Source organism: Molothrus aeneus, chromosome 2 (genome assembly GCF_037042795.1).
Source record: "Molothrus aeneus isolate 106 chromosome 2, BPBGC_Maene_1.0, whole genome shotgun sequence".
Classification (NCBI taxonomy): Eukaryota; Metazoa; Chordata; class Aves; order Passeriformes; family Icteridae; genus Molothrus; species Molothrus aeneus.
The window spans coordinates 111,751,656-111,772,454 of NC_089647.1; the positions used below are offsets into that span (position 1 = coordinate 111,751,656).

Below are 20,799 nucleotides of genomic sequence, written 5' to 3' on the forward strand. Positions count from 1 at the left end.
ATTGTTCCTCATCCTGATTCTGGGCACCACTGAAGTCTGGGACTATGCTCCTGGCTCCTACCTTGGAGATATCTGCATGTATTGATTAGATCCCCTCTCCATCTTCTCTTTGAAGAGATTTTTACCGAGTGCTTTGAAATTTTCAGCGTGAAGCAGAGCTGCAACTTTTCTACCCTATTTCCAGCAGTCTGGCAAATCCAATTTGTATGGTGGCCCTGGATGGAAGAGCAGGGTCACCTCCCAGTGTGCCATGGGCTGTGATGGTCAGGGGAGAGGCTCAGACTGACAGGGAGAGTTTTCCAGTCAGAAACCCATCTCCTGACTGAAGAACTACCTGTCTGGAAAGAGCCTAGACTGACTGCAATAGAGAAGATAAAGCTGAAAAACAGATATGGCAGGCATCATTCAAAACTTATTTTTGAGACTAGACTGGAATTTGACTCCAAGTGTACAAACATTTTGGTCACCTGCTGCGTGGAGGCTGCAGATCGCCCTGTTTGAACCCTGTGCATCTGCTGTTTCACATCTGACCTTGAGAGGAGTCTCTTGGCTGAGGTTCAATCCTATACCACATCCTTAAGCCTTGGTGTGCCAAAGGGAAATTTCCCAAGCCTCCCTTCCACAATGAGCAGGGATAATGGCACTGCAGGTGTATTCTGAGTGTTGGGTTGCAATAGTATCACAGGGCTGCACAAACATGTGGGACGTGGACTTATTGGAGAGAGCCCAGAGGAGGCCACCAGGATGATCAGAGGGATGGAGCACCTCTCCTATGAGCAAAGCTGAGAGAATTGGGATTGCTCAGCCTGGAAAAGGGAAGCTTCAGGGTGACCTAATTGCAGCCTTCCAGTACCTGAAGGGAGCTGACAAGAAAGATGGAGACAGACTATTTACAAGGACCTGGAGTGACAGGACAAGGGGCAATGGCTTCAAATTGATGCAGAGTACGTTTAGGTTAGATATTAGGAAGAAATTCTTTACTGTGAGGGTAGTGAGACACCAGAACAGGTTGCCCAGAAAAGCTGTGGCTGCCCCATCCCTGGAGGTGTTCAAGGTGAGGCTGGATGAAGCTCTGAGCAACCTGCTCCAGAGGAAGATGAATGTCCCTGCCCATGGCAGGACATTGGGACTGAAGGATCTTTACAGTCCCTTCAAACCCAAACCACTCTGTGATTTTATACACACACACACACACACACACACACACACACATATATACATACACCCTCTCTAATTATTATTACTTCTGCTGCTGCCAGTGCCCAGCTGGTGGACCCAGAGGGCTGCTGTCCCCAGCATCCCCTCTGCAGCATCCCCTCCATCACACCCAGGAAAGCAGGGACAGGGAAGCCGGCCTTGCGCAGGGGAAGGCGGGTGCGTTTGCTGCTGCAGGCACAGTGCAAAGGGTGTGCGGTGCATGCACAGCCCCGCCGTGCCTCGGCAAGAAACGCTCCCCTGCAGGGCTGCGGCCGCACTTTTCCTGCCGCCAGCGGGACTTCCCCATCTCACTGCGCTAGAGGTGCCTCGGCGGCTGGGGACACCGGCACCCCCGCCGGCAGGAGCGGCGGTCACCGGGGGGTCACCAGCTCCAGGTGCTGTCGCCGGGGCGGCGCCGCAATCGCGACATCCCTGCGCTGCCGGGGACGCCCCGTCGGGAGCCGCCGCCGCTCCGGGGAGCGACCCCGCCGGGAGGGCGGGCCGGGCCGAGCCGTGCCGAGCCGTGCCGAGCCGTGCCGGGCCGGGGGGTGGGCAGGAGACCCCCCGACCCCCCCCTCCATCCCTGCCTCCCCCCGCCCTGACGTCACCGCCCCCCCCGGGTCTCCCGGGCGACGGCTCCATCAGCGCCCGCGTCAGCGCCGCCCGTTCCCTGGCAACGTCCCGGTGTCTCCGCTCCCCTCCAGCCCCGCGCCCGGCCGCGCGTCTCGCTGGCGTCAAAGTGACGTCAATGGGCCCGTCTCGGCTTTCGGCGGTGGGCGGGGGGAAGAGGCGGGCGGGGCGGGCGGTGCGCGCATGGAGGCGAGGGGCGGGCAGGGCTGGGGGCCGGGACATCCCGCGTGGTGCCGCCTGCCCCCCGGTGCGCGCTGGCCCCGCCGCACTCACTCACACGCGCGGCCGCCCGCCCGCACAGCCCTGCGCGCACACCGCGCTCCGCCCGCCAGGTACGAGGCGGCTCCACGGCCGCTCCGCCGGGCTCTGCGCGGCCGCGGGGGGAGCGGGGCCGGCGGCAGCGCGGACGGGGCGGGCAGGGCCGGCGGAGCGGAGCGCGGCTGACGGTGCCGTGTCCGTGCGGGCGCTGCGCGGATGCTCCCGTCCTGAGGCGCTGCCGCTGCCGTGTCCGTGCGGGTGCTCCCGTCCTGAGGCGCTGCCGTGTCCGTGCGGGCTCTGCGCGGATGCTCCCGTCCTGAGGCGCTGCCGTGTCCGTGCGGGCTCTGCGCGGATGCTCCCGTCCTGAGGCGCTGCCGTGTCCGTGCAGGTGCTGCGCGGATGCTCCCGTCCTGAGGCGCTGCCCGCCCCCCGCCTGAGCCATGGTGATCATGTCGGAGTTCGCATCGGCGCCCGCGGCCGCGCACGGCCAGCAGCGGCCCCTGCGAGTCGGTTTCTACGACATCGAGAGGACCCTGGGGAAAGGCAACTTCGCCGTGGTCAAGCTGGCCCGGCACAGGGTGACCAAGACGCAGGTGGGTGCGCGGGGAGCGGGCGCGGAGCCCCGCGGGTGATGCCGCGCTCCGCGGGACGGGGGCTGCGAGTTTTCCCGCTGTGTAGAATTAAAACGCGGCAAGAATGCCTGCAAAGAAACCCCAGCTCACGCAGTTCTGTGTTACTGTAGCTCTGTTGAGTTACTCTCAGTTTGCTGGAAACGCCGTGCTTCAGACGTTTGGGGTTTTTTGTGTTTTTTTTTGTTTTGTTTTTTTTGTGGTTTTTTTTTTTTTCATTCAGTGGTCTTCAAGAACAAAGAACTCGGGGTCTTATTTGCAGAAATATTTTTTTCCTGGGCATGCAGCCGTATTTATATTTCTGGTGCATGTCAAAACCGTCTCAGTCACTACACTAGGAGATAGTCTGTAACAGGGATCTGTTTTTCACTGGCATGGGACGGATTAAAAGATTTACAGAATCCTGTCCAGTGCTAATTTCTGCAGTTCTGTTCGCTACCTTACGTGTAATCCTTTGACGTAGAAAAGAAAAACGAAAACGTTCTGTGCCGCGAATTCTGTGCGGTTCAGAAAAACAGGATCAGCTTTGTCAAGTCTGTGCTTTAAAAGCTACTTTAAAAGCTACTTTACTTGGATTTTGTGAGTGGTGTGTTATTGCGGGGGTGTGTCTTTTTTGTTTGGTTTTTTTTTTTTAAGGTATCTTAACAGTGAGAGTACCTGTTTTGTAATACCTGGGGTTGTTTTGTTATTATTTAAATTTGCAGGTTGCAATAAAAATAATAGACAAAACAAGGTTAGACCCAAGCAACCTGGAGAAGATTTATAGAGAAGTTCAGATAATGAAGCTTTTGAATCATCCCCACATTATCAAGCTATATCAGGTAAGAGTCCACCTTTGAAGTGCACCACATATATAAAATATGCTTGTGGTCTCTTGCTTGTGATTTTTGCATCTGATATTTGTGGAGAGAAAGCATATTGAAATACTGAAATACTTTTTGTAAAACGTTTGAAGTAAACTGGATGTCTTCAAAGTCATTCTTCATTCTTTGAACGAGATTCTGGTATTAGACAGCTTTTGGACAAAATTCACTGTAAAATTTACAAAGCTGAAAGCAGGCTGACATTTGTTTCAGACTGAGGAATGGGTTAGCTGAACTTCTATCATTAACTTGCTTTTCCTACCTCGTCTGCTTTTCCCAGTCTAGAGGACTGGAACTTCTTACATGCTTTAGATAAGAGGAAGACTTAAACTCACATTGGGTGGTAGAGAAGGAAGGACTAAAGTTGAGTTTGCCTTTAGTGGAAGGGATATAAAATCACCGACAATTAAACCAAATTAATCTAAGTAGCAAGTCTAAGTGGAAACTTAATCGAAGAATTAGATTAGTGAAAAATGAAAAGGTGGTAAATGTTGCTATCTTAGAATATGTCAAAAAATCACCTGTTTGGTTGTTCTGTTGCAGTTTGTGTCGTTTTGAAAGTGTATTTTAAGTGTCTTTCCCCTGCAGAGTTTCACAACATGAATTTTGGTTTAGATTTATTTAGTTTCTGCACTGATGGATATTTTTAACCGTGGGAACGAATGAGTGTGTTGTGCAGAAAGCAGGATCACATTTGTCTCGTGAGCAAGGGCTGCTTTGCAAATTCTAAACGTTAGATCTAAGTAGCCTTTGGTGTAAGTTCCTCTTAATCATTTAAACAATGCCGTGTGGATTTAAGGTGACAGAACAGTTGGGGTTGGAAGGGACCTTTAAAGGTCATCTGGTGCAAGCCCCTGCCATGAGCAGGGCAGAGCTGTCAGTCTTTCTGGACCTGTCTGAAAGGGCAGAGGGGAGAAAGGTGGAGATGGATGAAGCAGCAGGTCTGAAAGTCCATGTGCAGTAGTAAACACTATTATCAGCTGTGATCTTATTGCTGGGTTTGTTAGCTTAAAAAAAATAAAAAAGAAAAAAAAAAGTTTAATTAACATGTAAGGCTGAAGAGCCAGTAAGGCGGGTGCTTAGGCAAGGCATTATTTTAAAAGACCTTGACACACATGAAGTGTTTGTATTTATAGTGTTACCCATCATAACAAAAATGGTTCTGTGTTGAGGGCTGACGTCAGGGTTGCCCACGGGGCAGTATAGGACACACAGAAACATTCTAACAGTTTGGTTGAGTTCATTTCAGTGGAATGATGTGGGTGAAAATACTGTTTCAGAGCATTTAGAAAAGCAGGTTAAATTCCATCTCGTTGAACCACTTCACTTGATGCAGCAGATGACGTTGGTAGTGGACCATAATTTCTTTTCAGTGAAGTTTTCTTTTCTTTGTTGTTGTAACTGATGCTTTACCTGTTTGATGGAGGCTGAGAAGCAGAGATGGAATTAGATGACATACCAGTGTAGGGTGTGTGTTCTTGTATTATTTCATCATTGTTTTAGTTTCAGCACCACGTCTTAATTTCATTCAGCTGGCAAGTTTCCCAGAACACTTTCCTTCAGTTTTTTAACTGGGAACCTCTCTTCCTTTGCTCCTTGTTTGTTTATTTTCATTTCGTGTCTGTGTGTACTTGTAGTGAGGGGAGGACAAGAGTCTTTGAAAAAGGTTACATGTTGGGAGCCTGGAAGTTACAGCCTTTGAAGTAGAATTGAGGCTTTTTGGATTGTTAACCTCTTGTGAGCCTCCTGCTTCCAAAACAAAGTATCTGCTCCGTGAGAGGGAAAAGTTTCCAGGGAAATGTTGTATTCTGAAATGCAACGTTTCAAAGGTGTGCTGTGGCAACTGAAGATGAACTTGGAAACGCTCAGAATCTCTCATTCATCGTTTGGATTTTAGTTATTCTTTTTTACTTTCCTCCAAAGGCAAATACTGTGAAATGTCAAAGCAAATTGATACTAGATTGATAGGCAATATATTGACAGTTGTTGATGTGCATCAAGCACTGCTGTTACACAAACAGGAGCTTGTTATCCCTTGCACAGGAGGCTCTCCATGTCCCAGCCAACTCCAAGCAGGAGCAGGGGATCTGATACCACTTCTTGCTTTGTCCAGCTTGCAGCCATCTCTGCTGATCTGAGCCCCCACTAGTCTTGAAACAAAGACAACTTTAGATAAACTTCTGTGTTTCTTTGCATGTTGAAAATATGTCATAAAACTATATGTGCATATTTTAACAAAAGGGGAGTGTATGAAATTATCTAAACACTCATCTGCTCTCTTAGAGAGATTAGGTGGCTTGGTAATGGTGAGAAGAACAATGGCCTGGGAAGCCATTGTATAATGTAGGCACATAAGCCTTGATTTGTTATCTTTTTCATTACCAGTCTGCTTGGAAAGAACTCTGTGGTGCAAAATTAGATGTTTTTACTGCCAGCTGCTGCTGCAAATATGAATTTGAATGGATATGTTTGAGAATTCACATAGAAAAATAAATGAAACTGTAGAGCTCTGGTTGTTTTGTTGTTTTTTTTTTTAAATCGTGTCCTCTCATGTCTTCACAGGTTATGGAGACAAAGGATATGCTGTACATTGTTACTGAGTTTGCAAAGAATGGAGAAATGTTTGGTAAGTCCTCACTGACGGAGCTCACAGTTCCTTAGATTTAGAAACCATGGCTTTATTTTGTCATTCCTGAGTAACAGATACATTCTGATTAAAAACCTGGGGCTTGTGTGGTCAGTCAAACAGCAAGCGCAGTACCTGCAGGATTATGAAAAATTTCTTCGGGGTGTTTCTAAATCCTCTCTGATTTTGCCTGGCAGATCACCTGACCTCCAACGGGCACCTGAGCGAGAGCGAAGCACGGAAGAAGTTCTGGCAGATTCTCTCAGCAGTGGAATATTGTCACAGCCACCACATCGTGCACAGGGACCTCAAAACAGAGAACCTCCTGCTGGATGCTAACATGAACATCAAATTAGCAGGTACTAGGAAAGAGGAGGTCACTTTATAAAGAACATCAGGCATGTTGTTTAGACGTTTGGGTTTCCCTAGGATGATCCTGTAAATGTGTTTGTATTTCTGTAAGTGAAAATAAAACAAAGAGTTACAGATATTTCTTGGAACAGATTTTGTGAACAGAAGGGAGTAGCTTAAATGAATAGGCAGAAAACAAAGCAACACATCTGTTCCTTTCTCTCCATTTTCTGCTACTTCTGAAATATTAGTATGCGGTTGAGTGTTGTTATCTTACCCCAGATTTTCATCTTTATTTCAGACTTTGGCTTTGGAAACTTTTACAAGTCGGGAGAGCCCCTCTCCACTTGGTGTGGAAGCCCACCCTATGCAGCTCCAGAAGTTTTCGAAGGCAAAGAGTATGAAGGACCTCACCTTGACATATGGGTGAGCTTGCTATTCCTCAGAAACTGCGTTTCACACCTTGTGAGGGTCTGTGGGCCTTCAGAGTCGTTGCTTTTCCTGGAGTCACTCATTTGCTGTGCTGTTTTCTATTGCCAGAGCCTTGGGGTGGTTCTGTACGTCCTTGTCTGCGGTTCTCTGCCTTTTGATGGACCCAATTTACCAACCCTGAGGCAAAGAGTGCTGGAAGGGCGGTTCCGCATCCCCTACTTCATGTCCGAAGGTGCTTTTTTTTTCAGATCCTTAATGTTAGAACAGGTGCTATAAAGGACTAGCTATCCAGTTTGCAGCTGGCAATTATTTTGTTTTCATGTATCCAGTAGTTTCTGTAGGGCAGGAGATGTTTTCTTTTCTGAGATCTGCTTTGTGGTGCATCTAAAAAGCTGTAGTTTCCTTTCTTAGAATATCCCTATGGATTACAAAAATACTTGACTCCCTAGCTGGAAAAATAATTGCTCAGAAAAGAGAGAAAACAGGATTTTAATGAGAGTAGCCTGCAATGATGACATAGGTGTAGTTCTCCTAAGATATTTTAGCTATGCAGAAGGAGGGTATTCCAGTGTGGCTGTGCTGCCAAGGAGAGCAGGAACAGTGGGACTCAGCAGTCTTTCCTGAGAACTCCAACAGTCTGATGAGAAACATGAAACTGAAGAGTGTTATCACCTCTCTCTGATTTGGTTTCAAAACCAAGTGAACGTGCCTGTGTTGTCACGTGGAGATAACTGCTGAAGTCTGAAGTTTATCAGTTATAGCCATGAACAGCTTTGTTTCCTGGTTATAAGTAAATAAGCAGTATAGGGCCAGGACCAGGAAGTTGTATGTGATGGGGTTCTGTACTAAGTTCTGACCTATTTTATGTGCATGTAATGCCATCAAACCTGCATCCTCTCAAAACCAACTCTTGTACAAGGTGCAAGGCCACCTGGTATCCAGTACAGCTTCATTTCCTGCAGTGAGATATTGTTTTTGTGATATGCATGTCAACATCTCTTGTGCTGTCTGGGATATCTAATAGTCAGATCAGTCATCAGCTGCACTCAAACCTTTAATTCCTGTTTTCATAGGCATCTTACACTGTTGCTGGGAAGTGTTCTTAGCAGTGACCTGGGGCTGGGCTGTTACATTTTTGCCCCTTGCTCATGAGTTTGTCTTTCTTTGTCACCCAGACTGTGAAACACTAATCCGGCGGATGCTGGTTGTGGACCCAACCAAGCGGATAACCATCTCCCAGATCAAGCAGCACAAGTGGATGCAGGCTGACCCCTCCCTTCAGCAGCAGCAGTCCTTGTCCTTCTCCATGCAAAACTACAACTCCAACCTGGGCGACTACAACGAGCAGGTCCTTGGGATCATGCAAACACTTGGCATCGACAGGCAGAGGACTGTGGAGGTGAGTTCTTGCCCTTTAGATACATCTCCACCAGATACATCTCTTGCCCTTTAGATACATACATCTCCAGTGACCACCAGAATGCCAGTGGTGCACTCATGGGTTATTCAATAAGTGGCCTTGATCTGGTGTCACTGATAAAATCCTCACTGCCCTTGTGGATTTTGCTTGGTTTTTCGAGCGTGCTGCTCTGAGCCCTTAGTGATGAGTTTTGACTGCTTACATCTTGAATTACCTGCAACTCAGAAGGCCCTTCCAATGTCTTCCAGTCCCTGCAGAACAGCAGCTACAACCATTTTGCTGCCATTTATTACCTGCTCCTGGAGCGCCTGAAGGAGTACCGGAGCAGCCAGGTGTCCACTCGGCCGGCAGCCGGCCGGCAGCCGCGGCCCCGGAGCTCCGAGATCACCAACGCTGAGGTGAGCAGAGGCACCTTTGCATCTCCCTTTCCATGCAGCTGCCAAGCTTCTGAGAACCATTTCTGATAGTGGTGCCCTCTGACAGGACACAGCCTGCTGTTCTTCAGCAGGAGGCTGAGTGAATATTAATGCCCTGTTTCCTAGGAAGTGACCGCGGGTCATGGTCCAAAGAATAGTCTGCCTCCAGTGCAGGTCAATAATGAGCCACAGGATTAGACTTCTCATGGAAATCTGCCCTTTTAGGCATGGCTTGGTTATGCTTCTTTGTTGCATATCCTGTAGAAGTACTCCATGAGTCACTTAATGTGTTTTTCTGACATTCATTTTATTTTCTTCGCCCCCACCCCCTTTAAAGTGTGGTTTGGGTGCCTCTGCAAATTGCACTTCCAGTTAAATTGCCTAACTTAGGAGGAGGAGGAGTTCTGTGTTTGTGTTGGCATTGATGGATTAGCTTTGTTCATTTTCATAGAAAGCATGAGGAGAGAGCTTGCAGGGAAGGTGGCTCTGAAATTCTGTGACTCTCCAGTATCTGAAAAGTCACGTGGAACTGCAGTGTGTGTGATGGCTTCTGTGCATCGCTCTCTCTCCAGATGCCTCAGGACACTCTCACTAGTGAAACCCTGCGATCATCTCTGCTTTACCAGCAACCTCAGAGCCTGATTCAGCCATCCTTGCAGGCAGAAATGGACTGTGACATAAGCAATCCATTACAGGTTGGTGTTCCCTGATAAACTCTGCATTGCTTTTTTTTTTTTTTCATTGTTCTGCCAATCCACAACAATGGGGGTCGTGACTGTTCTCTCCCTCCTATGTTTTATTTGGCATTTGAACACATTGTCACGTAGCCTCTCAAACAATATTCCTACTGGAGACATGCCACAGGATTGTGGAGAGCATTAAAAGGTAGTGCAGAAAGAAGGAAAAGACCCTGAAATCTGTGATCTGGCATGTTTTCCAGCCTGTGTTCTTCCCTGTGGACACCAACTTCAACGGGCTCTTCCGGAACCGCTCCATCTCCCCGAACAGCCTGCTGGAGACCACCATCAGTGAGGAAGTGAGGCAAGAGAAGGAGCTGGAAGATGAAATTAAGGCATATGACCACCACCCCATCTGCATCCCTAGCAACACCAGCAGGAGGCACACCCTGGCAGAAGTGACCACCCATTTCTATCAGCATGTCCCTCCATGTAAGTAAGTCTGGGAGAGATGAAGGATGTCTGTAGGTAGGGGAAAAGAGCAGAGGAGTGTCATGGAGCCCAGATGCTGAGGGAGAGTGGGCTGATTTTACCTTGACTAGGGTAGGAAAGCCTAGAAAAGAGGTTTGTACTCTGCCCTCCAGTTCTGTCTGTAAGCAGGGCCCTTAGGGAAGAGAAGCTGTGCTGTTGTATTTCACCTAGATCTCTTCAGAGGGGAGCATGCTCACAAGCAGGTCACAAACCTGCTCTGCTTGCTTCTGCTGTTGTACTGGGGGAGGAAAAAGTGCCTGAATTTAACAAAAAAACACCTCACTGATTGAGTTTGGTACATACCCAGACCTTGTGAGCCAACTAAATAAGCACAACTGTTCACAAATCATCCTGGTTGTGCTAAAAAACACTGTGTGCCTGATCCAGCACAGCCTGGTGATGCTGGTGTTGCTGGCCAGCTGGACAGGAGCCCAAACTGAGGTTATTTGTTGATTTGTTGACCCCTTGCTGGAGTCAAGCCCTGGGACAAGAGGAGTTGCTGGACACCTCTCCAGCTCAAGGCTGTTTATTAGTGCCAGTGTAGGTGGTCAGAAGGCTCTGATGTCATGTTTGTTCCTTCCTGTACTCATCTTGGGAATGTTCTTTCTCTCCTTCCTTCCCTTCCATAGGTATAGTCATTTCCTCCTCTGCCAGCCCCACAGAGGGAACTAGCTCAGACAGCTGCCTTACTTCATCTTCAAATGACAGCTCAGTGGCCCTGAGCAGCTGTTTGGCAGGTCAAGGAATGGCGGGGAGCCCGGCCACAGCGAGGATGACGTCGCCTTTCCTCGCTTCCCAGTCTGACGCTCCCGTGTTACAAGTCCAGGGCTGCATGGGAGGTGCTTCTCTCCTGCCTGTCAGCTTCCAAGAAGGAAGGCGAGCATCTGATACCTCATTAACTCAAGGTAATGCCTTCCTGGCCTTGTTGCTGAGGAGTTGCACCCTCCCAACAGCCACTGGGAAAGGGTAGGGTGCAGGGAGACTTGCTGCCTGTTAGTGTTACACTGAGGCTGGACACCTGGATATTCTGCCTCTCATGTTCACGGGCCCTGAGAGAGGGTGGAATGCCCTGGGGAAAGGTTCTCAGACACTGATTCAGCCTGCCCATGGAGATATTTCTGCTGCCGTGAGTGGGATGGCAGGCTCCACCTTCCTCCTAAAATATGGAGTGTACAACGTCATGATTTCTCTCAGGCTTTTCCTTTGCCATGCACGTCCATCTGCACAAGGGTGCAGCTGTCCCAGTCCCTGTTTCATTAACTAAATCCTGCTCTGACCACCAGGCAGAGGGTGAAGATGAACTCTTCCAGCCCAGTTCTCCCACCCAGGAAGGCAGTGCCCAGAAAGGCTGATCTGTACTGCAGGCAAACAGGAGGAGGATTAAAGTGCATTTCTTTTCCTCATGTCCCACAGGCTTGAAGGCTTTTAGGCAGCAGCTGCGGAAGAACGCTCGAGCCAAGGGGTTCCTCGGCTTGAATAAAATCAAAGGCTTTGCTCGGCAGGTGTGTCAGTCCTCCTCCTCCTCTCGGGCAGCAAGGAGTGCCATGAGCCCTTTCCAGCACACGCAGCCCAACACCTGCATGTACAGCAGCAGCGGGAGCAGCAGAGAGGGGAGAAGCCTCCTGGAGGAGGTGCTGCAGCAGCAGAGGTGAGGGAGGAGCTTTGGTGTCTTTTCATTGCGTTTACTTTGGGTTAAGGGCAAGCAAGGAGGGGTAAACACAGCAAAAGAGGTTGGGGGTTTGGTCACTGGGGGTTCCTGTCGTCCATCTTTGCTGCGTGGCAGTGGGTAAACTGCTCGGCTTCCTTTGTGGCTTCCTGCCCTGGCACATATAACACAGGACGTGCAATTTCACTCAAAAATCTCAATGTTCAAATATTTGGAGGCTGCTGAATTGAGAAGCAGTTTGGTAGTGTGGGGGAAAACATTGCTTCTCCCTACTGCAAGCTGTGTTTTTCTTTGTTAGTTTTGGGAATGATTTCTTTCCTCCTCTGCCTCCTCCTGTAATTCTCCCATGGCAAGGAAGTGAGACCTTGTAATTTGGAAAAGTTACAGCCCACAAAGGAGGCACAGTTCCAGTGGCCTCAAATGTCATGTGTGGTGGCACCTCTTCATTCCCATAGAAGCGAGATGGAAAATTGAGCTTCCGGTTTATCTGCACACATTGTCTCTAGAACATCTATTATTAGGTGGCCAAATCGTGACCAGATAAACTTGGTTGTGACAGTTGCCCCCTGACAGAAGGGGTAGGGAATTCTGACAGAATGAGGGAAAGCCTGGCACGGGCAGCTTGCTTTGATTGTGCTGGCTGGGCTAAGGAGAGGTTTGATAGAGGGAAACAAAGGGGAAAGTTATGGTCAAGGTTAGGGGCAAGAAAGGAAGGAATAGAACATGGAATAGGAATAGAACTAATCTCTTCCCCGTTGGATTTTGTTCAGAATGCTCCAGTTCCAGCATCACCAACTACTCCAAACAGCTTGTGCCCAGACCTCCCAGACAACTGCAGCAAGCAGCATCCCCTCCTCTGATGGAACCTGCAAAGCCTCCAACTCCATTCTGCTGTCAGAGCTGCAAAGAGAGAACTCCTTTGAGCTGGCCTTTGCTGGCAGCAGCCAACTGCTCCAACCTCATTTCCTGGGGCTGAGCGTGTCCCCGGTGTCGTCGGCCGCTCACCTGCTGGACACTCACCTGTACATCAGCAGCAGCAGCAGCAGCAGCGCGGCCCCGCTGGCCGCCCCCTTCTCCCAGCAGCAGAGCTTCTCCACGCCATCCCCAAGCTACGACACTGTCACCCTGCAGCACGGGGACTGTGAGATGGAGGACCTGACTTCCAGCCAGCTGGGCAAGTTTGTGCTGGTCAAGTGAGAGCTTTGGGCAGCTCTCGTTGCGGGGGAACTTTCACCACTGCTCCGTGGCTGGCTGGCGGCGTGGGGACGAGTGACTCTCAGAAGCAATAAATTTTGAAGTATGTGAAGAGGCTGTCTGGCTCAGAAAGCTGGCAACTTTATAGGACTGAAACAAGCAATATGTATGTCTTTTTGCTTCTACTATTCTTGCACTGAACAAATACGAATAGAAACTGATTTTTTTTTTTAAAAAAAAGGAAAAAAAAATAATGATGGGGCAGATGGGTGGGGCATTTGTGGGGGCAGGGAGGGATGTGGTTGGGGAAGAACTCTTCGGTACTGTACTCAAGTCAGACCAATACAGCTCTGCTGTTATGCAAGATTAGCAGCTGTCAGTAGTGGTGACACAGCAGGGAGAGGCTTTTCAAAGAAGGGACCAGAGCCTCCCTTTTTCACAATATTCATTTATGGGTTTGTGAAGATGATTACCTCTTTAAAAAAAAAAAAAAAAACAACAGAAAACCAGTGGCATGCAGCATTATGCATTCATAGGAGACAAAAATGGAAGCATTGCCATTTGTTGTTTTTCCTTTTCCCTCCTGTTAACACTCATTTTATTTAAAGGAACCAACATCCCCATTCCACACCTCCCAGATACACATACTTTAAATGAAAACTGTGAACTTCTTGCTTGATACATCAGCTGGAAAAGCTCAGCATGCCCTTCTAATTAGTACAGAAGCAGTAACTATTGGAAATGTATCCCTTGGTAATCAGGATCCAAATTGCATAATGCCTGGTCTTTTGCAGGGATGTTTGTTTGGGAGTGGTGTGTGTGTACATACACACAGGTGCACACATGCCCATGTTTTGTTGGTCTGGGTAATCTTTAGGAATCTTTTTATAAACTCTAAGTTTGTTCATATTCTTGCCGAGGCACTGAGGAGGGAAGCAGCAGCACCTGTGGGGTAATGGGAAGGGTTTTCTTTTTAAAAAGCCCTCCTGGAGGTTGCCTACAAAGTTGCCTGAGGGGTATTTCTTAGTGCTGCACATCGTTATTTCCGCTGCTAATTATGTTTTTATGCATTTCATTATCAGGGTCCAAACAGAACTGACTCTTGGGGAAATGTGCAATATTGAGGTTATAATTATATACTGACAAAGACAAAAGGAATAGGCTAGAACAGAATTCTACTCTAATGGAGTACAGCTTTTTCTGAACAAAACTGTATTAAAAGTGAGTAAAACAGCACAATCTTTGGGTGTTTGTTTTTGGTTGGTTTGTTTTTTGGCATATTAGCAAAACGAGGTTTTGCATTAGGTAGGTGTTTTTTCGTATGGTTTTTAATGCTGTATATGTATATAAATAGGAAGCAGAAGACTATATAACACTAGTTATTTTTTATATTTTGTAATATGCTTCTGTTGTGTTTCTGGTATAAACCCCAACTCCCCTCCTGAGGCAGACCATGACTTCTGTTGGTGTCAATAGAGGTTGTGCTGAGGTTTAAAGGGGAGGACAGGCTGTGCTCCTACAGACATGAGTTGGGGAGTGCATGCAAACTTTGGAAGCAGGTGAGCAGACAGTGAGACAGCTTGGCTGGGAGCTGCCATCCAAGTGTCAGAGTGTAGCTGCATTCTGTCTAAATGCTTAAAGGACCCATCTCCCTAGTATGACACAGGGTGCCTTCAAGTTACCTTGGCTTCATGCAACCTGCAGTATTACACACTTGCAAATAATATAGAGACCTGTTTTGGGGTTTTTTGGGTTTTTTGTTTGGTTTATTTAGTTGTTTGTTTTTTTTTTTTTTTTTAAGGAAAAAATAAAAAAGCCAAAGATTGACCAGGTTAATTGGTGGGAGTAGGAAGAGTTGAAGATGTCATGTGGCTCTGTCTGTGGCTCTCCATAAACAACCTCTTTATCTGTGTGTTGTATCTGTGTCTGTACTGGTGCATCTCCAGCTTGCCACTGCTGCTCCATGGTCTGAAAGCTTCAAAGTGACAGAAAATTGCTCGAGTTGAACTCCTGTTAATGAGTGGTGCCTTGCAGCAGAGAAAACACCAAAGTCTCATGCTCATTTGTAGTGTGGGTTTAAAAGAAAACAAACAAACAACCCCCCAAAAAACCCAACCCAAAAAAAGAGATTGCATGGAGATGGCTGGAGAGAAGGGCAAGAAGAAGCCAGCTTGTCACAAAGCAGCAACTTGGCCTTCAGTATTGTAAGGGGCAGCACATGTACTTAAACCACAGAACTTCCTCCTCAATTTGTGTTTTGTTTAATGCCATGGATCTAAAGGCCACAGATTCTTTTGTTTCCTGTCCTGAGCAATGACAAGCACTTTACTTTCATAGTATTTTCTTTTCCAATTGCTGTAGAACCTCTTTGGAATTATTGCTGGAGCAGAAGAGGTCATTTTAAAAGTCTGGGGTTTTTTTTTTGTAGATATCTTGACAGTGCTGTTCTGCAGACTGCAATGCAATAGGGTATTTAAAGACACTATGTGATTGGTTTAATTGAGATGTATAGTTTATTTTTTATCATGACTGAACAATCATTTTATTTCTTATGTTAAAATGAGAGGTGTACACCAAAATGATTAGTTGATGTGTTTTATTTAATATTTAAATAAAAAATGTTTTAAAATTGTTGTGATTCTGTGGAGTATCTTCACCCAGTGCACTTTTGATTTGCATAGTCAAGACTCATTTTCAAGCCCAACTCCATAGGACATTACTGACACTTTCTATTGCATCCTAAATGAAGAGGGATGGTGGGCCCACAAATCTGATAATGGGATATTGAGCATTTTGCTGGTAGGCAATCTGTCTGAATTTACCAAGTCCGTGGTAATCGGGTTATAAAATGCAGCAGGACCAGAGGTCTGGGCAGTGAGGATGGCCCAGCGTGGTGGTGTCACCAGATGGGCTCTCCCTCCCTCCCTCCCTCAGTGTCACCTTCAGCTGGGACAGCCCCAGCCAGATTAGGGCAGCTCCTGACAGGAGCAAAGGGAGGGAGGGAGTCACAGGGGAGAGTGGATTGTGTCTTGTAAAATATAACTTGAGAGTTAAAAAAAATACTGAAAGGGCTTTGTATTCAGCTCATGCACTCACAATGAGAGAGAGGAATGATTTTGTCTGCAAAGGGACCCCTAAATATTGACAAGCTTTAGTTTGACCTGACAAACACTCAGGGAAAAAACCCAAAAAAACTCCCAAGCAATGTTGTTTTTTAAAAAGAAATTAAGGATCAATTTTTTTTTCCTCTTTTTTTTTCCATCCTGAAGTTTTTATTTTAAACCCCACCTATCACATTTTGAAAGAAAGGGAGAGTGATGGAAAGGTAAATCCAAGAAGTTAAACAGAAGCTTGTGAGGAAACAGAGATAATATTTACTTATTTTGCTTTCTAAAGTAGTTGTTTGCTGAGCTGGAATTTGTAGAGCTCTTTGTGCATTTGCTGTGACTCCTGAACTGATAGAAAAGTGTCACACACATGTTTTTCCAGGGTTATGTTTTCCATGTGACCATCCAAAGTTAGGAATTTTGCAACTCTTAAAAAATAATGTATGCATTCTAAATAATTTTTTAATTAGCTTTTAGTATGACCTGACTTAAGGATAATCCGAACTGTTGTTTTCAGCTGGGTTCTCAGGGCATTATTTTAAACTCCAGTAATTCGGAGAAATTTGAGAAAGTCACTTCTTAATGGATACAAATCAGTGCAGCTCCACCAACTTTCATTGACATCACTGACCCTTGGGTATAGAGGGATCCCACCAGCATCATGATTTCTGTGAAATGGTAGGAAAAACAAGTACAAAGAAACCCTGGGAGTCTGGACTCAGTTTCCATGTGTACACTGTTTTCACTCTTGGTGCTTTAGTCACTGTCTTCCTTCCTCTCCTCTGAAATCTGTCTCTGCTCCTGTTCACAGCATTTGTTTTTGTCTTTAACATCTCTCAAGATGCTGTTTTTCTTGCTTTCATTTCTCACATTACAACTTGGTACCTTCCCTTTCTCTCCCAGTCCAGGACTGGTGTTTTTCCCCCGCCGCTCAGATGGAACAGATGCTGGCAAGTTTAGCACAACCCCAGAAGTGAATGATCAAACCTTGGTTGTTTTTTTCTTCAGAAAGGAAATGCCTAGAGCTGGCAGGAGATGCCAGACTGGTAGCAGTGAAAAACACAGGCTGTTTTTGCACCGAGCAGGCTGAGCACAGCCAGCCAGCCAAGCACTCTGGTGCCAAGGTCCAGCCACGGCAGCCAGGGATTCTCACCTGCCCCTCTCCTCCTGCAGGTGACCCATAACTCATCCCCAGCACCTTCTCCTTCACTGTGCCCCGCACAGCAGCCACACCTCAGCAAGGAAAGGAATCCCTCCTGGCAAAAGCCATGGTTGTGTAATGCTGGCCTGTGTCAGCTGGAAGGGAGAAGCAGCAGAAGGGAGAGCAGTTGAGGGAATGAAAAGATGGAGCAGGAGATGGAAAGTGATGGGTGCTTCCTTTTTACTCATCCTGCAGAGTGAGAATAAGGCACACGTCACGCAATGAAGGAGAATTAATTTAAAACTGATAAAAGGAAATATGTGCCTCGGGAGGGCATCGCTTCAAATGCGCTTGCTGGCTTATTTCATGACTGCTAACTACTTTTAGTGGTGACAGTTAAATCAATGATAAAGGTAATCCACTGTCATGGTTTATGGATTTAGCAGAGCAGCTGTGGGAGATCAGGAAGGAGCTGGTCTTTGATACAGACTGCCAGGGGCATGATAGATTTTTAGGACAGAAATGCCTTTCTCCCAAGCTATCAGATATTAGCACCTGCCAGAGACAAAACTTTCATGTGAGGTGAACAAACTTGGCCAACACCTGCAATAAATACCAATTTCTTAATAAACATCTTATGCTATGTGTAATATGTCTTATGCAGTGATAATGGCTCTGAGCAAAGGTCCAGCTAATTGAGCAGCTCATTCCAGCAGCAGACTGTGAGGTAAAGGGTGTAAGGACAGGGCAAGCATAGCACAATTCCTCTGTGATATTACCAGCTCAGTAGAGAGCAGACTGTGGTTAAGGGAATTCTTGACTGGCATTTGGGTCATTGTGTTTAACAGCTGCAGATGGGTCAAGCCTCCAAGAATTTTGCTAACCCCTTTTGGAATTCTTTTATAATTCTGGTCTTCACAGCATCCTGTGACAAGTGCCATAATTCAATTTTGCATTATGTGAAAGAAGTACTTCCTTTTCTTCGTATTAGACCTCCATCCCAATAGACTGGCTTGTGCTGCCTTTCCCTTGTGACAACAGGCACAAATAATGGTCTCCTGGTCATATTTCCATGTTGAGTTGCCAGGATCTCTCTCTCAGCTGAGGTGGCCAAGAAGAAGGACTTGGCTGCAGTTCTCATCTCTTCAGTGTCTTCATGGATTGTTCTATACCCTCCTTGGTGGACACCCTGTGTTTAAGGCAGCGTTTCTAGGAGGAAACATTCTCATTCTCTTTTAATTCTGTAGTCATTCTTAAGGTTCTTCACCTGTTGAGGAGTAAGCTGGAATTTTCAGCAAACTCACTGACTGAGGTTTCCTTCCTGCCTGATGTTAATTTAGTGCCCCTGATGGTCTTAGTAGGCTTGGATTGGTATTTCTCACAGTCCTCACTTTTTATTTGCTGCTGGTGAATTTCATAGGTGATTTCCTCAACCTGCCGTTCAGTTTTCTGAGATTACTCTCCACCTTGTTGAGCTGGATTTTTTACAAATACGTCAAATTGCCCAGGTCTTGACACGAATGGATCTGCAATGTCTGAGCTCTCACTCAACAAACTTTGCTCTTTCCCATTCTATCACACTTTCAGCTATCCTGCTTTTTGTTATGCTTTCTGTCAATCTGCCTTGCCCGGTTTCCCAGCCCACAGGTTTCTGGATGACCTCTAAAGGCCCTTTTTAAGAAAGAATGTAACATTTGCCACCTTCCATTCCTGCGGTGCCTTGCCATTTCAACAGCTGCTGTGGTATTGTACGAATAGGTCAGCAATTTCAAGGCTGAGTTCCCTCAGAGCTCTTGAGTGAAACTGTCTGGTCCCAGCAATCTTTTAATATCACTTTTATAGTTTTATCCAAAAATCTCTTCTACTGGCACTTGGAGTTTTGAAGACTTTCTGAGGCTTGTCCCCTGTGCAGCTGGAGTGGGGCACAGCTGGAGTGAAGTCAAGCAGAACTGCCAGGACTGGATGGATGGGTCTGCACAGCCAGAGGCTGAACCACACAGACCACATGTCCCTTTTGCATCTCTGACAGGTGACAAAACTGTGACAGCAGGGTAGGCACTGGAGAGTGCCCAGGTCAGCCCAGCAGCCTCCTTCTTATGTCCTCCAGGGATGACCAAGCCTTTCTTCCTTCACTGTATTTACATTTGTGGGGCTGAATTTACAGATGGCTTCCTCAGCTGATGTAAACTGGCGTTGCTAAATCAAAGCTAATGCAGCGACGCTGCTTTATGATATAAACATTATTAGCAGCACATTAAGGCTCCAACGTCCAGAGCCAAACAATCTCATCCTTTGTTTCTTCAGCCACTGAGGCAGTGAATTTAGATTCATTATTTTTGATGGAGCTTTTCCTGTATCATGCCGGGGTGCTTTTTTAGTTCTTCTGTCTTACATCCCTTTCCGCTACCCTGGGAAACTGTGTTTTTTTAACAGTCCTTGGTTTATTCTGTGACAAGAAAAATATCATAGTCAAGAGCTGGAAGGGATTTCAGAAATTCTAGCTAAGTGCCTGTTTTTTTGCCTAATCTTGCTGATCATTTCTTCCCCATTTCTTGGTAAGGTAACAAGATGTTATCATTTGGTGAGCTAGTCTACACACTTGATAGGTAGATGGGTATTTAGGGCTTCTCACAGCCATTATCTCCAGGCAGCTGCTGGATTTCCAAACAGACTTGCCCCTGCAAGAAACATCTTGCAAAAACTGAGCTTTAAACCTTCCTGTTCATACCACATTAAAAAAAAAGGAAAAAAAAAGGTCATTAATCATTTGATTTTAACTGCTTTTTCCTGGTTGCCTAACAATATTACTCGTACATTTGCTGGGATACATTCACACTTTCTGCTCTTTGGACCCAGTGAAGGTAATTGTACAGTGGTCAGCTAAGTGTCTTCATGGGTTTTTCCTGTTCAACTCTTGTTTGGTAGCAGATGATTTTATTGAACATGTAAATTAGATTTCCAGGAACAGTTATGCGCACGCCTCTGAAATCCATTTTCCATGAACATTTCTGCTCTCTGCTCATGAAAAGTGAGCACAACAAGAACAAGGACACAGAGCCACCAAACTGACTGCAATGCTGGACAGATCAGGCAGTTATTTATATGACCATTGCTGCTTTCCCTTCACTGGTATGTCTGAGAAAAACTGGGGTATTTGTCCTAATTCTGCACTAGGGAGGTTAAAAACTCTCTGTGCACTTTGGATTTTGGGAGTGAAAGGGTGTATCCCTGTCCCAAGGGAGGAAAGCCTTCCCTATGGATTAGTTGAGATGGTTTTAAAAGGCTACAGGGATGTCTTCATAATGACTTTGACACAGAAATGTAGCTTTGGTTCTTAATTACTCAGATCTCTGTTGCAAATCTCCAAAGTCAGACACGATGAGTCGCAGGCGTCCAGAGGATGTGGCCCTGGGGGTTGTGTTCACACAGGAGGGGAGAGGAGCAGAGAGGAACAGGAGGTCTGACAGGACAAATGACCTCAGGCCACTCAGCCCACCTTGCACACTGACTACTGTCAGGAAGGAGATGCCATTCAGCAGTCCAGTGTGTGGTAGGAGCTGTGGTCTCCAGAAAAAAGGAGGGAGATGTTGTGTTTCAGCCTGGGAAGATGAACATCAGAGTGGCAGGAGGGAAACAGGAATCCTGGTTCCCCCATGATACC

At 46.7% G+C, this 20,799-nt stretch overlaps 1 protein-coding gene across 1 annotated transcript; it reads left to right on the forward strand.

The window, feature by feature from the left end:
* The first annotated feature begins 2,069 nt into the window (after positions 1-2,069).
* SIK1 (salt inducible kinase 1) lies at positions 2,070-14,134 on the forward strand. Its single transcript, XM_066545519.1, has 14 exons — positions 2,070-2,159; positions 2,474-2,678; positions 3,419-3,535; positions 6,140-6,203; positions 6,401-6,562; positions 6,856-6,980; positions 7,095-7,218; positions 8,162-8,385; positions 8,655-8,804; positions 9,395-9,517; positions 9,763-9,991; positions 10,660-10,935; positions 11,444-11,678; positions 12,467-14,134. The coding sequence occupies exons 2-14, from the start codon at positions 2,526-2,528 to the stop codon at positions 12,891-12,893; spliced, it is 2,409 nt and encodes an 802-aa protein (XP_066401616.1). The 5' UTR covers positions 2,070-2,159; positions 2,474-2,525; the 3' UTR covers positions 12,894-14,134.
* Positions 14,135-20,799: the final 6,665 nt, after the last annotated feature.

What these genes read in the sequence shown, in the direction of transcription:
- SIK1 (XM_066545519.1), top strand. Translation starts at nt 2,526, where the DNA reads ATGGTGATCATGTCGGAGTTCGCATCGGCGCCCGCGGCCGCGCACGGC. An exon ending in ACAGGGTGACCAAGACGCAG is followed by an intron (nt 2,679 to 3,418) that starts GTGGGTGCGCGG and finishes TTAAATTTGCAG; the next exon opens with GTTGCAATAAAAATAATAGA. An exon ending in CCGAGATCACCAACGCTGAG is followed by an intron (nt 8,805 to 9,394) that starts GTGAGCAGAGGC and finishes CTCTCTCTCCAG; the next exon opens with ATGCCTCAGGACACTCTCAC.